Source organism: Octopus sinensis, linkage group LG13 (genome assembly GCF_006345805.1).
Source record: "Octopus sinensis linkage group LG13, ASM634580v1, whole genome shotgun sequence".
NCBI classification, from domain to species: domain Eukaryota; kingdom Metazoa; phylum Mollusca; class Cephalopoda; order Octopoda; family Octopodidae; genus Octopus; species Octopus sinensis.
Window position 1 is genome coordinate 36,627,851 of NC_043009.1, and position 16,483 is coordinate 36,644,333.

The following is a 16,483-nucleotide window of genomic DNA, read 5'->3' on the forward strand; positions in this document are numbered from 1 at the left end:
TCTACCTACTCACTGCCTTATGTACCCCAAATATAGCAGGGGGTCTCTGGTATGTTGGTGTCTTCAAATATAACAGGGGCAGACTCTGGTATGTTGATGGCCCCAAATATATCAACTTACGTTGTAGATCTTGCTGACTTGTTCTTTGCATCAAACTTCCACCAGGAGAGAGTTCTCCCAACACACTGAGAGCTAAATGAACTGGAAGAACCTGCAGAAAAGATATATTAGAATTTATATATAAAAAACAACCCCACATAAGAAAAACAAAAAAAAACAAAACAAACAAAATACATAATAAATATTTAGAAATTTATTTGTAGTTTTAATTTGTTGTTGTATATACAGTTAAAATCCATGTCTCGATGATGATGATGATCATCATCATCATCAACAACAGTGTCATTAGACCTATTTACACAATACCAACTGTTACGAGAAGCCCAGCTTTTAATTAACATGTTAACTACAGGTCATCTCATAATGCAAATCTATTGCTTTGTTTTAATCATTGTGAGTGTGAAAGAGATAGCAACGTCATTTGTTAACTCTTTCAATAACAGCCTGCTTCTGACTTCCCAACAACATTTGACTTAAAAAACTGCATTGGCTAGATACATCCTGAGATCTTTCTTGTAAAACCTTACTTAATAATTAGTGGCATGTACTGTGTTAAGTTATTGATATAATTGTAACTAACTTATTTAATAGTGTTTTCCATTGATGGATGTCTTTTCATATAAGTAAGCTATGAAATTCTTAGATTCTCTTGATTTCCTGTAACTCAGACCACCTCATGGCCCCAGCAGACAAAAGGGAAAAGGTGTTGCCCTGAAGGATGGCAAGGGAGATGTACTGGAACACTCACTCTGACTCATGGGGCTCACACTTGATAATAGCCATCTCTGCCCCAATAGTGGTGAGCAGGGATTATGGTCTGCGGACTGAGAATGCCAGAGGGTCTCCACCGCCACAGGCTTGACCGTAAACCTGTCAGAGAACAACTGACACTTTGACAGTCTGCTTTTCTTAGCCTGACTGGCAGCTGAACACACCAAACTGTTGCTGGAGAAGGTGCCAACATTTGAGGTCATCCATCCATTCCCACACAAACTGCCGATACTAAATGTGTTCATAACTGAATTTAAAATGCTGAGATGGTGTTACTTCCATTATTATAGTGTTAATCATATAAAAAGAACATTTTTTTTTGCACATAACATTCTGAGATGATCTGGGATGTATTACTGATAGCTTGTACATAAATCTAAATGTATACATATGGTAGTGCAGTATCACTTGCATGTAAATCTGCATATAAAGGTGGCAGTAATCCTTGTAAGAAACACTGTCAAAGTTGATTTATTTTTTGAGAAATACTCAAGCAGGTACTCAAGAAGTTGATTCATCATCATCATCATTTAGCGTCTGCTTTCCATGCTAGCATGGGTTGGATGGTTCAACTGGGGTCTGGGAAGCCAGAAGGCTGCACCAGGCCCAGTCTGATCTGGCAATGTTTCTACGGCTGGATGCCCTTCCTAACGCCAACCACTCCGGGAGTGTAGTGGGTGCTTTTACGTGTCACTGGCACAGGTGCCAGACGAGGCTGGCAAATGGCCACGATCGGATGGTGCATTTTACGTGCCACCGGCACGGAGGCCAGGCAAGGCTGTCAACGGCCACGATCGGATGGTGCTTTTTACGTACCACCGGCATGAAGCAAGTCGGGGCAGCGCTGGCAACGGCCACGTTTGGATGGTTCTCTTATGTACCACCGGCTTTGGTATCACAGCTGCAATTTCCATTGATGTTGATCGATTTTGATTTTGATTTTTTGATAAATGTTCAAAGCAGTACCTGAGACAAAGCTGGTAACCAATGAGGCAATTTCTGGTGAACCATCTGAGCTGCCTGAACGACATTGTCATTGGTTGAATATAGAGATGCTGATATAGGTGTTGGCCCATGCAGATAGCGCTCCATTTTTGTCAAACTTAATGAAGTTGCAGATGAGCTAATGTCTTCCTCAAGGTCTGTGTAGTGAATCTTCTCCATGATTCGAGCCTGAAAATAACAAATGAAAGGTTACAAAAAGATTCAACATATGCAAACCTGGACATTTAAAAAGACAGGGTGGTTACAGCAGGCCTGTGGCTAAACAGCAACATACAGACTAGAAGTTACATGTCCGATTTACTTTATAGATTAGAGATGAAGATTATAACTTGAAATTTCAGTAATTTAAACCTAGAGATTAACAAAACAATTGACAGTAGGATGTTGATTAGAAAATATGGCTTCTGAGTGGCAAATTTCTGAAGAGGAATGGTCCCAAAAGCACTAATTCAATGAGGCATCTGGATCAATTAAGAAGACATAAGCAAAAGTATTTAATTAGAGGCATTAAATGAAGACATTCTTATGGTACAATGGATCTGTTTTATTGTTTCTTTTTTTAAAATTTCCATGGCATTACACTAGGACCTGTTGTGGTGGGCAATGCTATAGAAGGTAATAACACTGGAGTGGTGAGGTGTAGGACTAAGGATTCAGTGAATAAAAAAAAAAAATGGGGTTCACTAGTTTTGAAGTAGCCATCTCTTTCTACTCCATTAAATTCACCATTATATGCACATTTATACTATGTGTGAAAGTATCTTCAGCCAGTTCAAACCAACAATGCCACACTGGTTCTACTGCATCACACTATTACCTCAGAGCTAACCCATATCCTAGCCAAGTTCTTCAAGTTCTGTCTCTCTCTTGGAATAACCTGATCCCTGGAGACATGCTACTGTGTGCACCATTCTCAAGAAGTGCAACACTTGTGACCCTGCCAGATACTGTCCTCATTCCAATATCTCAAAGGTGACAGCCATTAACAACTGCCTCCAATACTTTGAATTTTTCCCTCTTCTTAATGCCCACCATTCTAGCCAAATCTTCTTAAGTCCTACTTTTCTATATGACTCACTAGTGTTCCCTCACTCTCAAGAATTTCAGGGAAGCCAGTCTTGCCTTTGATATCAACATAACTTTTGACCATTTGGCATGCAACTCTGCTAGCAAAACTGTTTACCTATTAGTTCCATCTACCTATCCTATCAGATCACACTATTGAGGCATGTGTCGACAGAGTTCTCTGAGACTCTCATTCTGTCAACTCTGGTGTGCTCCAGGGTTCGGATTTCCCTTTACACTCTTCCTCCTAGACAAGCTACAAACTGTGAGCTCCAACAATGCCCATCTCTATGTAGATGATATGTCCCTTCATTCCTCTCTTATCTTATACATTCAAACAACATCCACACCAACTCCATAGACAGATATCTCTAAAATATCATTCTTCAATAGTCATGCCAAACTTGTCTCTTTCAACAACTAAAAGGCCTCACCCATCACTGGGGATCTCTACTGGTTGACACACACATCCTTAATACAGCAAACAAGACTGTACCAGAAAGATTTGCCTTCTTCATCAACAACTAATTCTCTTCAAAACCCAGATGAACCCTACAATAGAGTATTGCTCCCACATCTGGGACAGGGTTGCTGTTGCTATGCATGCAAACATCTAAAGAAAGGTCACATGACTGATTGGCACGAAGTCACTCACACCTTATCTCTTCTCTCCCACTAACACAAAAGTATTTTAGCTCATTCATCCAAGAACTACACCAAGTCCTTCTGTCCCTGAAGGTAATTGCTTTAAATACCTCTGAACAACCACATCGAATCTTGTTGGACACAGATGGCCTGAGGTCAAAGAGGTTAGTGTTAAAGTGAGTTTGAGGTAGTGGAGAGCACACCAGAAAGGGCCTGAAAAGGCTATTCTCTTTTACTCTTTTACTTGTTTCAGTCATTTGACTGCGGCCATGCTGGAGCACCGCCTTTAATCGAGCAACTCGACACTGGGACTTATTCTTTTGTAAGCCCAGTACTTATTCTATCGGCCTCTTTTGCCGAACCGCTAAGTAACAGGGACATAAACACACCAGCATCGATTGTTAAGCAATGCTAGGGGGACAAACACACACACGCATATATATATATATATATACATATATATGACGGGCTTCTTTCAGTTTCCATCTACCAAATCCACTCACAAGGCTTTGGTCGGCCCGAGGCTATAGTAGAAAACACTTGCTGAAGGTGCCATGCAGTGGAACTGAACCCGGAACCATATGGTTGGTAAACAAGCTACTTACCACACAGCCACTCCTTGCCATAAAAAATGGGTAAGGCAGATTGAATAATATAGTCCTAGATACATTGTATTGGAAATATCATGTGACAGTAATATGGAGCTTTGTAACCAAGAAGTAAGTTGTCAGTAAAACTAAAATTCTAAGACCTGAACTGCTTTATAAGTTGTAAACAGTTTACTTTACAACTGCTGTTAATGTCCTCGAAAATGAGTATAAATGTCACTATATCTCACTTCTTTTACTAAGCCAATGAGAGAGGCTGTACATAGTTACTCAATTTTCTGGCAATAGTAAGGAGACTTACTCCATACTGTCTTAAAAAAGAAGGACACACTGTTTGAAAGTGGAAGTTGTCAAATATAATAAGTCATTATCTGAAGGAAACTGAAGCAAGCAGAATGGTAAACACTGTATAAAATCAGTTGTATGGAGTTGAAAACAATTAGAAAGTGAATGAATGAAAAAAAAAAGTTGGTCTATCCTTGAAACTCTTATCGCCTTTTGTCAATGATGAAAGTGTTATCCACTTTTAACAAATACGTAAATATACAAAATGGTCTAATGCATTGGACTGCAAACAGCTCCTTTGTGTGTTCAACTCTGCTGCAGTCAGTTTAGTGTTTATAAGCTGGATCCTTTATACTACTTCCCTTCATCTGATTTGTTGGGAATAGGTACCAGACCATCTGGTGATGTTATGTATGAAAGACTAATATCATATTCAGAGCTAAATGTTAACTGTCTTGGCTGTTGCAGTATTAAGAGGTAATTCCATAGAAGCATACCTTCTTTTCAGTTGGCTGGTCACTAGCTTCAGAAGGGTTCGGTTTTGATTTTGTGGCAGTTTGGTCACTGCCATTAAGGCTGGTTGAAGAGACATCACCAGAAGCATTGGCTGCTGCTGCCTCCCGGCTTTGTGCTTGGCAAGTTTTGAGCACCATTGTGGAATGGTAGTTAAAGCGTCGTATTATTGAAAGATTAGCCAGATTTGTGCTGGTCTGCCTCTCCTCATTCATGGCACCATAACCCTAGAAGCAAATGAAGTCACATGAAACAGAAACAAAAGAATTATGTTCACAGGCCATTTTAATTCTCAATTAGTTTAATAAATATAATTGATGTAAAATGTTACAATTGATCTAAATCATTACAAATAAAATGAAATTTTTCTACATGGTTGTGTGGCTAAGAAGTTTGCTACCCAATTATGTGATGCCAGGTTTGACCCAACTGTAGAACATCTTGAGTATCAAGACTAATTGTTTGGCATCAGAGATGGGTTGAAGAATGTAGTTAACTGAACTGGCACCAGGATGGGAGAAGTTATCAAGTTAAATGAACTGACTCTCATTAAATTTGTTCGTTCATTTAAGATTTGTGTTTCCGGTATGGAGTCAGTGTGTGTGTGTGTGTGGTATTTGAGGAAGGAGGTTAAAGATGTATCTTGTTGCCAACCCTTGTATTTTCTTATTATTATTGCCGGTGGCATGAAAAAAGCACCCACTACACTCACGGAGTGGTTGGCGTTAGGAAGGGGCATCCAGCCGTAGAAACATTGCCAGATCAGACTGGGCCTGGTGCAGCCTTCTGGCTTCCCAGTCCCCAGTTGAACCGTCCAACCCATGCTAGCATGGAAAGCGGATGCTAAACGATGATGATGATGGTGTTCAAGAGAGCACAGAGTAGCTAGTCAATGTCAAGGAATGCAAACATCATTTCACCACCAAATTCACTCACTAGTTGGCCAGAAGCTATTGTGGGTGACACCTGCCTGAGGTCTCGAACAGTGGAACTGAACAATTAACCTTGGTAGGACAAAAAGTTCAAATCCATCTGCATTTGAACTCAGAATGTAAGGGTAATTAAATAGTGCAAAGCATTTTAGTCTACTGCTTCAACTACTTCTACTACTGATAGAGATGACAGTAACAACTTACCTCTCCCAAGGATGTATCTTTGATCTGAGTTAAATCCAAGAACGGATTGCACACATTACGATCTATGTCTTGTTTGATCTCTGGAAAAAAAAAAAAAAAGGAACATTGATTTCCATCATTAGAATATTTTTTTGTCACAGTGTGAGTTGTTATTCCAGTTGGTGTGTTGCTCTGTTTCTCACTGGAGACCTTTCCTTGTTAACTAACGTACAAAGGGCCCCTTTACTCACCAACAATACGTGAAATTTGAACCCAGACAACAAAGAATCGCAATGGATACTGCAAGGTGTTTTGTCTAATGCTCAGCAATTCAATCATTGCGCCCTCCTGGACTGGTCTTTTATTTATTGATCCCCAAACAGATAAAAGTCAAAGTTGACCTTGGTTGGATTTGAACTTGGAATACAGAGAGGTGGAATAAATATTGCAAGACAGCATATCCATCACTCTAACAACTCCACTAATCATCACCACTTTCACTGATATCTAAATGAACAGAAACAATAACTTCATTTAATAAAGCATGCAGCTATTTTAGCTGTTAGTCCACAACAGGTATAGCCAAAAGGCATGAACTTCAATAAATCACTGGTATTTAATGAGCCCATTTCTACAAATTCACCCAACCTGTTAGAAATAGCAACCAAATCTCTACTTTGGTTTCATAATATCTGCTCCATTTTCTTAAGCAAATGAAAAGTATGAAAGTTATAAAGATGTCTGGCAGAAAAAAATACAGAAAATGCCTTCATAATTTGGCTGAATCACATAAATTGACAAGAGATTCTAGTGAAGATTTTGTCCTTGTGTAGTATATTTGGGACCAAAGGATCCCTGGTAAGGTGTATCACTCTTGCCAGTTGCTTATGGTGCTAGTTGAAGATAGAACTATAATCTAATGGATGATACATTCATAATGTAAAACAGGGTTCCAGCTGCTTCTTGTCAATCTGTAACTACAGTCAGGAACTTATTTACAGTTAGGTACAAAAAGGGATTTAGTAGAAGATTCTAATGATCCAAGTGGTACTGTTCCATAATTGGAAACTGAGTTTTGGGATTTGTTTGTGCAACAGTGGTCTTGATAACCTCATGATTTCAGGTTTGGTTCCATTGTTTGAGGTCTTGGGTAAGTGTCATCTACTCCTGCCTTCAACTGATACCAGTAGAAAAAGATAACTTTGTTGTTCAACAAAGAGGATGGTAAAATAAGTACTTGGCTTTATGAAAATAAGAACAAAATTTAAAGGTAGGCCCTGCTTGGCCACCAGCCAATGATTAATATATTTCTTTACTGCCCACAAGGGGCTACACACAGAGGGGACAAACAAGGACAGACAAAGGGATTAAGTCGATTACATCGACCCCAGTTGGAAACTGGTACTTTATTTATCGCCCCCCGAAAGGATGAAAGGCAAAGTCGACCTTGGCGGAATTTGAACTCAGAACGTAACGACAGACGAAATACGGCTACGCATTTCGCCCGGCGTGTTAACGTTTCTGCCAGCTTGCTGCCTTTAGCCAATGATTTATAGTAAAAAAGTAAAAGAGAAAATTCTTTTCATTTCTTGTGTACTGCAATATAATTATTTGCAACAATGTTGCAAATGATAGACAACAGTCATCTCAAGTAAAACCATTTGCATGTATAGTTTACCATAGTTTACAAATATGACTTACCGTCTTCATCATTTTTAGCACATTCTGAGAACATATCTTTGTTACCAATATTGATGCGATCACGGTGAAAATAATGGGATTGAAAAAACTTGGTCCAAAATTCATTTTCTGAACTTTTGTGAGGAACATTTTCTGCATGTTTCTTCTTAACTGAAAATAAAATATTTAAAAGGTTTAATTTCCTCACAGAAATGTTGTTAGTGTGTTAAGGGTTCTCTCTACATACACAAACACAGCATTACATGCATGAGTCGATGCAGGGCTGAGTGATAAGTTCCCTTTGCTGTCATATGGTTCTGTGATGGTTTTCATTGCATGGCAACCTTTGGCAAGAATCTTCTACCATAGCCTTGAGTTGGCCAAAGCTTTCTGAGTGAAATCGGGTAGATAGAAACACCACAGAAATTCTGCATATATTTAGCAATCTGTACAGCTACTCCACCTCTTTCTTTCACTTTGTCTCAGCCATAAAAGTATATATTCTTTTATTTGTTTCAGTTATTTGACTGCAGCCATGCTGGCACACTGCCTTTAGTCGCATGAATCGACCCCAGGACTTATTCTTTTTAAGCTTAGTACTTATTCTATCGGTCCCATTTTACCAAACTGCTAAGTTATGGGGTCATAAACACACCAACATTGGTGGTCAAGCAATGGTAGGGAACAAACACACACACACACACACATATATATATATATATATATTATATATATATATATATATATATATATATATATATATATATATTATATATATATATATATATGTATATACATGACAGGCTACTTTCAGTTTCCGTCTACCAAATCTACTCACAAGGCTTTGGTCAGCCCGAAGTTATAGTAGAAGACACTTGCCCAAGTTGCTACGCAGTGGAACTGAACCCGGAACCTACCACACAGCCACTCCTGTGCCTATATATAAATACACACACACACACACACACACATGTATATCAAATGAAAATACACAAATAAATAACCAAAGAGCAGTTCGCTTACCCATTGGATAAGTCTTAAAAATTGATTCTATAACATCTGGTGTAAGGTTGTATCTGAGTCCATTACATCCGTCAGTCTGTGGTTTGATATCTGCCTGGAAACAGAGACAGAGAAAGAAAATTGTGTATAAATAAATGTATGTATGCATGCATGCAACCATATTTTACTCAAATCACCAAAAGTATTTAATAAAAATACACACAGATAAATATAATATGCATTTAATACACAATTTTCCCTAGTCATAGGAGTATGGTCATGTTTGGGACTAAGTGACCAGAAGTAAGTTATAGTTACGTCCAAGCAAACAGATGCAAAATGGAAACTTAAATCAGTATAATTATGCCACAATTCTCTATAATAGTGATAATACATTAAACATTTATTACATTTAATTAAAATGCATTAAAAATATAAATTTTGTTGCCCACATAAGGGATCATATTGAACAATGTCCGACTCAATAAAGAAAAATTTTGCTTTTAATTTATAGTATGAATGTATGTGTTTATATATATGTTTGTATATAAACATATATATGTATATATAAGATACTTACTAAAAAAGCAGCAGAAACACCAACAGTTTGATTCTTATCATTATTAGAATTAGAAAATTTCTGAAAAAGAATTTCAAAATAGAAAAGTATTGTAGTAAAAAGTCGTCCATTCCAAAAGGTTTTACTATAAACTCTCACAGAAATCATAAACAACTTCTTGTTTACTCAAAACATATTTTATTGAACGTTAAATTCAACTTTCGTAGTCTGCTTTAGAAGCATTATCCTGCGTTTAAGAATAAATTTCCTTATCATCATCATTTAGCGTCCGCTTTCCATGCTAGCATGGGTTGGACGGTTCAACTGGGGTCTGTGAAGCTGGAAGGCTTCGTCAGGCCCAGTTAGATCTGGCAGTGTTTCTACGGCTGGATGCCCTTCCTAACGCCAACCACTCCGTGAGTGTAGTGGGTGTTTTTTACGTGCCACCTGCACAGGTGCCAGACAGAGCTGGCAAACGGCCACGAACGGATGGTACTTTTACGTGCCACGAACGGATGGTGCTTTTACGTGCCACGAACGGACGGTGCTTTTACGTGTCACCGGCACGGGGGCCAGCCGAGGCTGGCAACGGACACGAACGTGTGGTGCTTTTATGAGCCACCGACACGGGGCCAGACAGAGCTGGCAAACGGCCACGAACGGACGGTGCTTTTACGTGTCACCGGCACGGGGGCCAGCCGAGGCTGGCAACGGACACGAACGGATGGTGCTTTTACATGCCACCGACACGGGGCCAGACAGAGCTGGCAAACGGCCACGAACGAATGGTGCTTTTACGTGTCACCAGCACAGGCCAGGCGAGGCTGGCAACGGACACGAACGGATGGTGCTTTTACGTGCCACCGACATGGGGGCCAGACAGAGCTGGCAAACGGCCACGAGCGAATGGTGCTTTTACGTATCACCGACACGGATGCCAGATGAGGCTGGCAGCGGACACGAACGGATGGTTCACTTAACCCCTGCTTTCTGATATATGATTTGATTTTGATTGTTCTCACTGGTCTTGCCAGGTCTTCTGATGCACAGCATACTTCCATAGGTCTCGGTCTCTGGTCATTTCCTTGGTGAGACCTAGAGTTCGAAGGTCGTGCTTCACCACCTCGACCCAAGTTTTCCTGGGTCTACCTCTTCCACAGGTCCCCTCAACTGCCAGGGTGTGGCACTTTTTCACACACCTATCTTCATCCATTCTCACCACATGACCATACCAGCGCAATCGTCTCTCTTGCACACAACATCTGATGCCTCTTGGGTCCAACTTTTCTCTCAAGGTACTTACACTCTGTCGACTATGAACACTGACATTACACATCCAATGGAGCATACTAGCTTCATTTCTTGCGAGCTTACGCAAATCCTCAGCAGTCACAGCCCAAGTTTCACTACCATGTAGCATGGCTGTACGTACACATGCATCATACAGTCTGCCTTTTACTTTGAGCGAGAGGCCTTTTGTCACCAGCAGGGGTAAGAGCTCTCTAAACTTTGCCCAGCTATTCTTACTCTAGCAGTTACACTTTCAGCACACCCGTCCCCGCTACTGACTTGGTCACCTAGGTAGCGGAAGCTATCAACTACTTCTAGTTTTTCTCCCTGAAACATGATAGAAGTTGGTCTCTGCATATTTTCAGAGTTTATTGCTCCTGAGCATCTACCACAGATAAAAACTATTTTCCTAGTTAGTCTTCCTTTGACATTACTACATCTCTTATGTGTCCATAGCTTACATTTGGTGCATCTTATAGAGTTTCTACCTACGCCTTTTCTACAGATTGAGCAAGGCCATCTACCTGAAGGCGTTTGTGATTGGTCTACCTTCCTACTTATTAGGACTTTGGTTTTGGCTAGGTTGATTCTAAGGCCCTTCGATTCTAAACCTTGCTTCCACACCTGGAACTTCTCCTCCAGTTCTGATAGAGACTCAGCAATTAGAGCAAGGTCATCAGCATAGAGGAGCTCCCAGGGGCATCCAGTCTTGAATTCCTCCGTTATTGCCTGGAGGACTATGATAAATAGGAGGGGACTGAGGACTGAACCTTGGTGGACCCCATTAAAGAGGCAGTAAAACTAAAAAGTAATGAAGGCCCACATAAAAACACCAATATTTCTTCAACATTGCTGTTGCCTCATAAATAGCAAATATTTTACTGTTTGGTATCTCTATATATATAAACAGCAAAATGTCTGTGTGTGTGTCCTTTATACAAATCCACAATTTTTCAGTTAGAGGGCTCGCACTTTCTATGGTCAATTAAAACTGTCCAAGGGTGGTCGTGCACATCTTTACATTTCCCCAGTCACCCCACAAAGCCATTAAAAAAGCAATAGAAGTGACTTTTTTGTCAATTTTCTATCCAAAACCCAATCAAAATACCCGAAACTTGATATGCCAATTGAATGCCAGCTAGCTGTATGTGATTGGTTAGAGATTTGGACAGTACTCGCGTGTATGTGTGCACGCATGCAGCTGTATATGCATGCACTAGCACTATGACCTGGCGTTGTTGGGTTATAGTGCTAGTTAATACTACTTCTATTTTTTAACAAGCTTACTGGCTTTTAGTGACACCAGTGCCTGTTAGGACTCTGTATTTCTATGTATATCACTAGCACAGAAGCTACAGCTATTTCCATTGGTCAGATGCCTGCCATTGACAAAGCCAAAAGTGGCAGAAATCATGTGACCTGGTAGCCCCGACAGCAGAAGAAGCATTGACTGTCTGCTGCTGCCAATAGCTATGATGTGCTTCTATACATCAAAAAAACCATATGAGAGTTTTTTTTCTCTTGGTGAATATTGCAGTATTTGTATGTTCTAATGCAACATCCACTTTTAAGTGGTGACTATTTAACTTTTTGGTACCAATATTTCTTTTGTTGTTTCATATATATATTCTATAATTATAAACATAATTATAATTAGGGGTCAGCTAATTATAATTATGTTTATAATTATAGAATATTTGTATAATTTTACCTAAAAGATTTATTTTAACGTACCGATCTACTTGGTAAAATTATTAATTAATTAAGTTTACCCTTTTATTATTATTACATATATATATATATATATATATATATATATAGAGAGAGAGAGAGAGAGAGAGAGACTTACTGCTGAATGGTTAGCCCAGAATTCTTCAGCAGACATCAGCTGGCTAACAACAAGATCTTTGTAGAGCTGAAAGAGTTTTGGATCTTCCTGCAAAAGTCTGAAAGATAAAAGATAAAAAAGAAATAAAACCCTCTTTACAGGAAAAAAAAATATATATATATAAAAACGCAACAATACAGCAAAAACAGAGCTTGCAAATTCAGAAATTCTAGTTCAGTACCTCACAAGAACAGAGTTCAAATCTCACCAGGCTTGATTTTATTACAGACTAGCAGCATAGCCCGGCATTGCCCGGGTATGTAAGAGCCCCTGGAGCAGACATGATGCTCACTGTGAATTTAAAGAAAATTGCTGCCAATTTGTGAAAGATATTGTTGAAAATATGTCATCTTGAATTTGAACGCGATTTCCCAAAATGGCATGATTTTATCGATTTTTTCTGATGGTAAGGTATTGCATGGAAAACTAACGTCAGAATTAAGTTTCTTAGGGTAACATTAAGCTTCACCATGAGTTTGGTGAAAATCGATTGCAAGTTGCGAAAACTACAACAGAAAATGTGTTGCAAATAAAAAGCTTAGATTCTCGACCCCATGTCGAATATATCAATTTTTTTCAGAACTGGGGGAACTTTTCAAAATTTTTGCTGCGTTCGTTTTGAATTATGACATTGGGCTATGTGTGTGTCAAGTTTCATCAGAATCGGTTGAAAGCCGTGGTCAGGGTGAGGGTACAACCTGACAGACACACAGACAGACAAACTGCCGTTTATATATAGAGAGATTCTTAGTGGTGAGAGTATGTATAATACCAGTAATATTCTGAGATCAAATGTATTGGGTTGAAAACTGTAGATTAGAAAAAAATTAAAGTTAAGGGTGTGAGTTTCATTTCTCACCTGAGGCGAACACACTTCACTATTCTGTCACCTTGCACCATATCTACCCATCTCTAAGAAACTATAAGACTGTTATTATTCATAGTGAAAGAAAAAAACAAAAGATGTTACAAGGTCTATTCATTTAACTAGGCTCCTTCTCTCCCACCTCTCTTCAAAGAAATCGCCAATAATTGTTTATTTAATTCAACAAATTACAACATCATCGTTTATAGTTGTGTAGACTCACTTATTTTTCTCCTCCAACTCACTGTTAACCTTCTGTCGAAACTGTGGTAATAATTGCTGGAGAAGTTCCTTAATAGCATCTCTGTCCCTGATTTGCGCTTCACGACCCTGCGAATGGTTGAAGTGGAACGTGTTGGCTGTGCCATCGTGCATCAAAATCTGTAGCTGAACTTTCTCTTTAGAACCAGGGGAAATTTTTTGTACTGAGAAACCACAAAACAAAATAAATTTAGATTAAAATAAAATCACAAAAAAACTCTAAATATGCTAAATATATTCTTTATTATAACAGACCCCACCACCAATTGCCTAAAATTGTATACCTCCTTCACTAATTGGTCAACCAGAAAAATACTTTAGAAACAAGTGTAAAGACCTAACATTTTTTTTTTGTTTTACTGCTTTCTTTAACAATTCCAACAACCAAGTTTACAGACAATTAATCCCACTAGAATATCACCATCATTTTATGTCTATCTTCCATGCTGGCATGGATTGCATAAATTTATATTTACACAAAACTTTAGTCAATTCCATCTCCAATCACTGTCAGGCTAGGTTTGAACTTGGAACCTACATTTCTGAATGAAGACAGTAATGTCCTTTATCTACCAAGCCTAGTTTAGACAATTGTACACTAGAATGAAAAATCCAAGTACAGAACACTAGAATATCCTCCAGTATTGAACCTGGAAAAGTACAGGATAAGCAGGAAAAAAAAAAAAAACTCTTAAAATATTGCTGCTGAAGTTAGAATTTAAATGTGCTTTTATATTTTTATTTTTATTTAAAATACTCAAGAAGCTATCATTTTCAATTTTAGTGAAAAGACCAATTGCTTGCAAGATTATACTTTAAAAAATTGATATTGTATATGAGACCTAAACCTGAAAACAATCTTCTATCTTTTACTGAAGCCTGGTACTTGTTCTATCGACCACTTTTGCTGAATGGCTAAATTACGGGGACAAAGAAACCAACAGCTGTTGTCAAGTGAAGGTGGGAGGAACACAAACATGTACACACATACATATGTGACAGGTAGTTTTGTTTACCAAATTCATTTGAAAGACATTCATCACAGCATGAAGCTAGAGTAGAAGACACTTGCCCAAGGCACAACATGGTGGGACTGAACATCTGGTTGCAAAGTGAGCTGCTTAACAACACAGCCATGTCTACAGCTAAGCTAAAAATGTTTAGAAAGAGCAATAAAAATTTCCTAAAATACAAAAAAAAAAAAAATGACACCTTGTTGAAAAGATTTTTTTTTTTACAATGCCTGCAAGACCAACAGGAGAACATAAGAAACATTGCAGTGGCTGTTGCTGGTTAAGCCAAGTGAAATCATAATTATGGCCATCGCAGGTGTCATGTAAAAAGTACCCATGCTAGTGGCATGTAAAGAGCACTCATTACACTCTTGGAGTGGTTGGTGTTAAGAAGGGCATCCAGCCATAGAAACCATGACAAATCAAACTGGAACCTGATGCAGCTCTCTGGCTTACCAGTTCCAGTCAAACCATCTAATCCATGCCAGCATGGAAAATGGATGTTAAATGATGATGATTATGATAAGCATGTGGTTAACTGGCTTAAAATTATCAAAATGACCACTTGTGTGCAATAGGTCTACACAACCAGAACTGACCTGGGCATTACATGTTTTTCTTTTTTTTGTTTGACACTTATGGTATCATTATCATATTTCTGTTGAAATATATTTTCCTTCCAATTAATTTCAGAAATAATGGAGAATATAGTAAAATAATATCATGATTATTAAGATGTTTAGAACATAAATTAACAAGAAATTTTAATGGGAAATTGTAATTTAGATCACTTTAGAAGTTTGTACCATAAAACCAAGGGCAATCTTGGGCAGTTTGGTATCAAAAAGGGTAAACTAAACATCCCTGTTGATATAGCACCTTGAACATCTCAAATTTTGTGTAATTTCTATTTTTTGTGACTAAGAAGAAACCACATGGTTTTAGGTTCAGTCCCATTGTGTGGAAACTTTGGACTAGTGTTTTCTGTTATAGCCCTAGATTGACCTTCGTGAGTGAATTTGGTGGACAGAAACTGTATGAAGGCGGCAAGCTGGCAGAAACGGTAGAACACTGGGCGAAATGCTTAGCGGTATTTTGTCTGCCCTAACGTTCTGAGTTCAAATTCTGCCAAGGTCGACTTTACCTTTCATCCTTTTGGGGTCGATAAACTAAGTATCAGTTATGCACTGGGGTCAATATAATCGACTTAATCCCTTTGTCTGTCCCCTCTGTGTATAGCCCCTTGTGGGAAATAAAGAAATAAGAAACTGTATGGAAGCTTCTCATTTATGCATGCATATATTTATGTGTGTGTATGTCTGTGCATGTCTCTCTGTGCGTGGGTTTCTCCTTCAACATACATTCACTGCTTGACAAGTAGTGTTGGTTTGTCTACACCCCACTAACTTAGGGGTTCAGCAAAATAGCCCAACAGAATAATTACCAAACTTAGGGGGAAAAAAAAGTACTAGGGGTTGATTTGTCCGATTAAAATTTTTCAAAGCCACAGTCCAATGACTGAAACAGGTAAAAGATATTTAACATTATAAGTAATATCAATGATGAAATGTAAAAGCAATATCAAGTAAACTAAATTTGAATTCTCTAACATTCCTATATTAGGCATTCATCTATTAATGGTATTAGAGAAATAAATTTCTTAAATAATGTTAAATGTTGTCACATGATGATAACTTGTAGTTATGACTACAATTAAATTAAGTGTGAAATCCATTTTCTCCAAAGTTAACAATTGACAAGAATGTAGATTTAAGAATAATGTCATGTTTTCTCTCAC

The 16,483-nt window shown here is 38.4% G+C and overlaps 1 protein-coding gene across 1 annotated transcript in view; it reads right to left on the reverse strand.

Moving 5' to 3' along the window:
- Nucleotides 1–16,483, reverse strand: part of LOC115218521 (general transcription factor IIH subunit 1) — a 32,512-nt gene that overhangs the window by 6,126 nt on the left and 9,903 nt on the right. The window contains exons 3-11 of the mRNA XM_029788388.2: nt 13,635–13,836; nt 12,508–12,604; nt 9,390–9,449; nt 8,831–8,924; nt 7,829–7,978; nt 6,149–6,228; nt 4,997–5,239; nt 1,858–2,064; nt 121–211 (exon numbers count right to left, since the gene is read on the reverse strand). Coding sequence (XP_029644248.1) covers nt 121–211; nt 1,858–2,064; nt 4,997–5,239; nt 6,149–6,228; nt 7,829–7,978; nt 8,831–8,924; nt 9,390–9,449; nt 12,508–12,604; nt 13,635–13,836 — 1,224 coding nt within the window. The remainder of the gene's footprint in view (nt 1–120; nt 212–1,857; nt 2,065–4,996; nt 5,240–6,148; nt 6,229–7,828; nt 7,979–8,830; nt 8,925–9,389; nt 9,450–12,507; nt 12,605–13,634; nt 13,837–16,483) is intronic.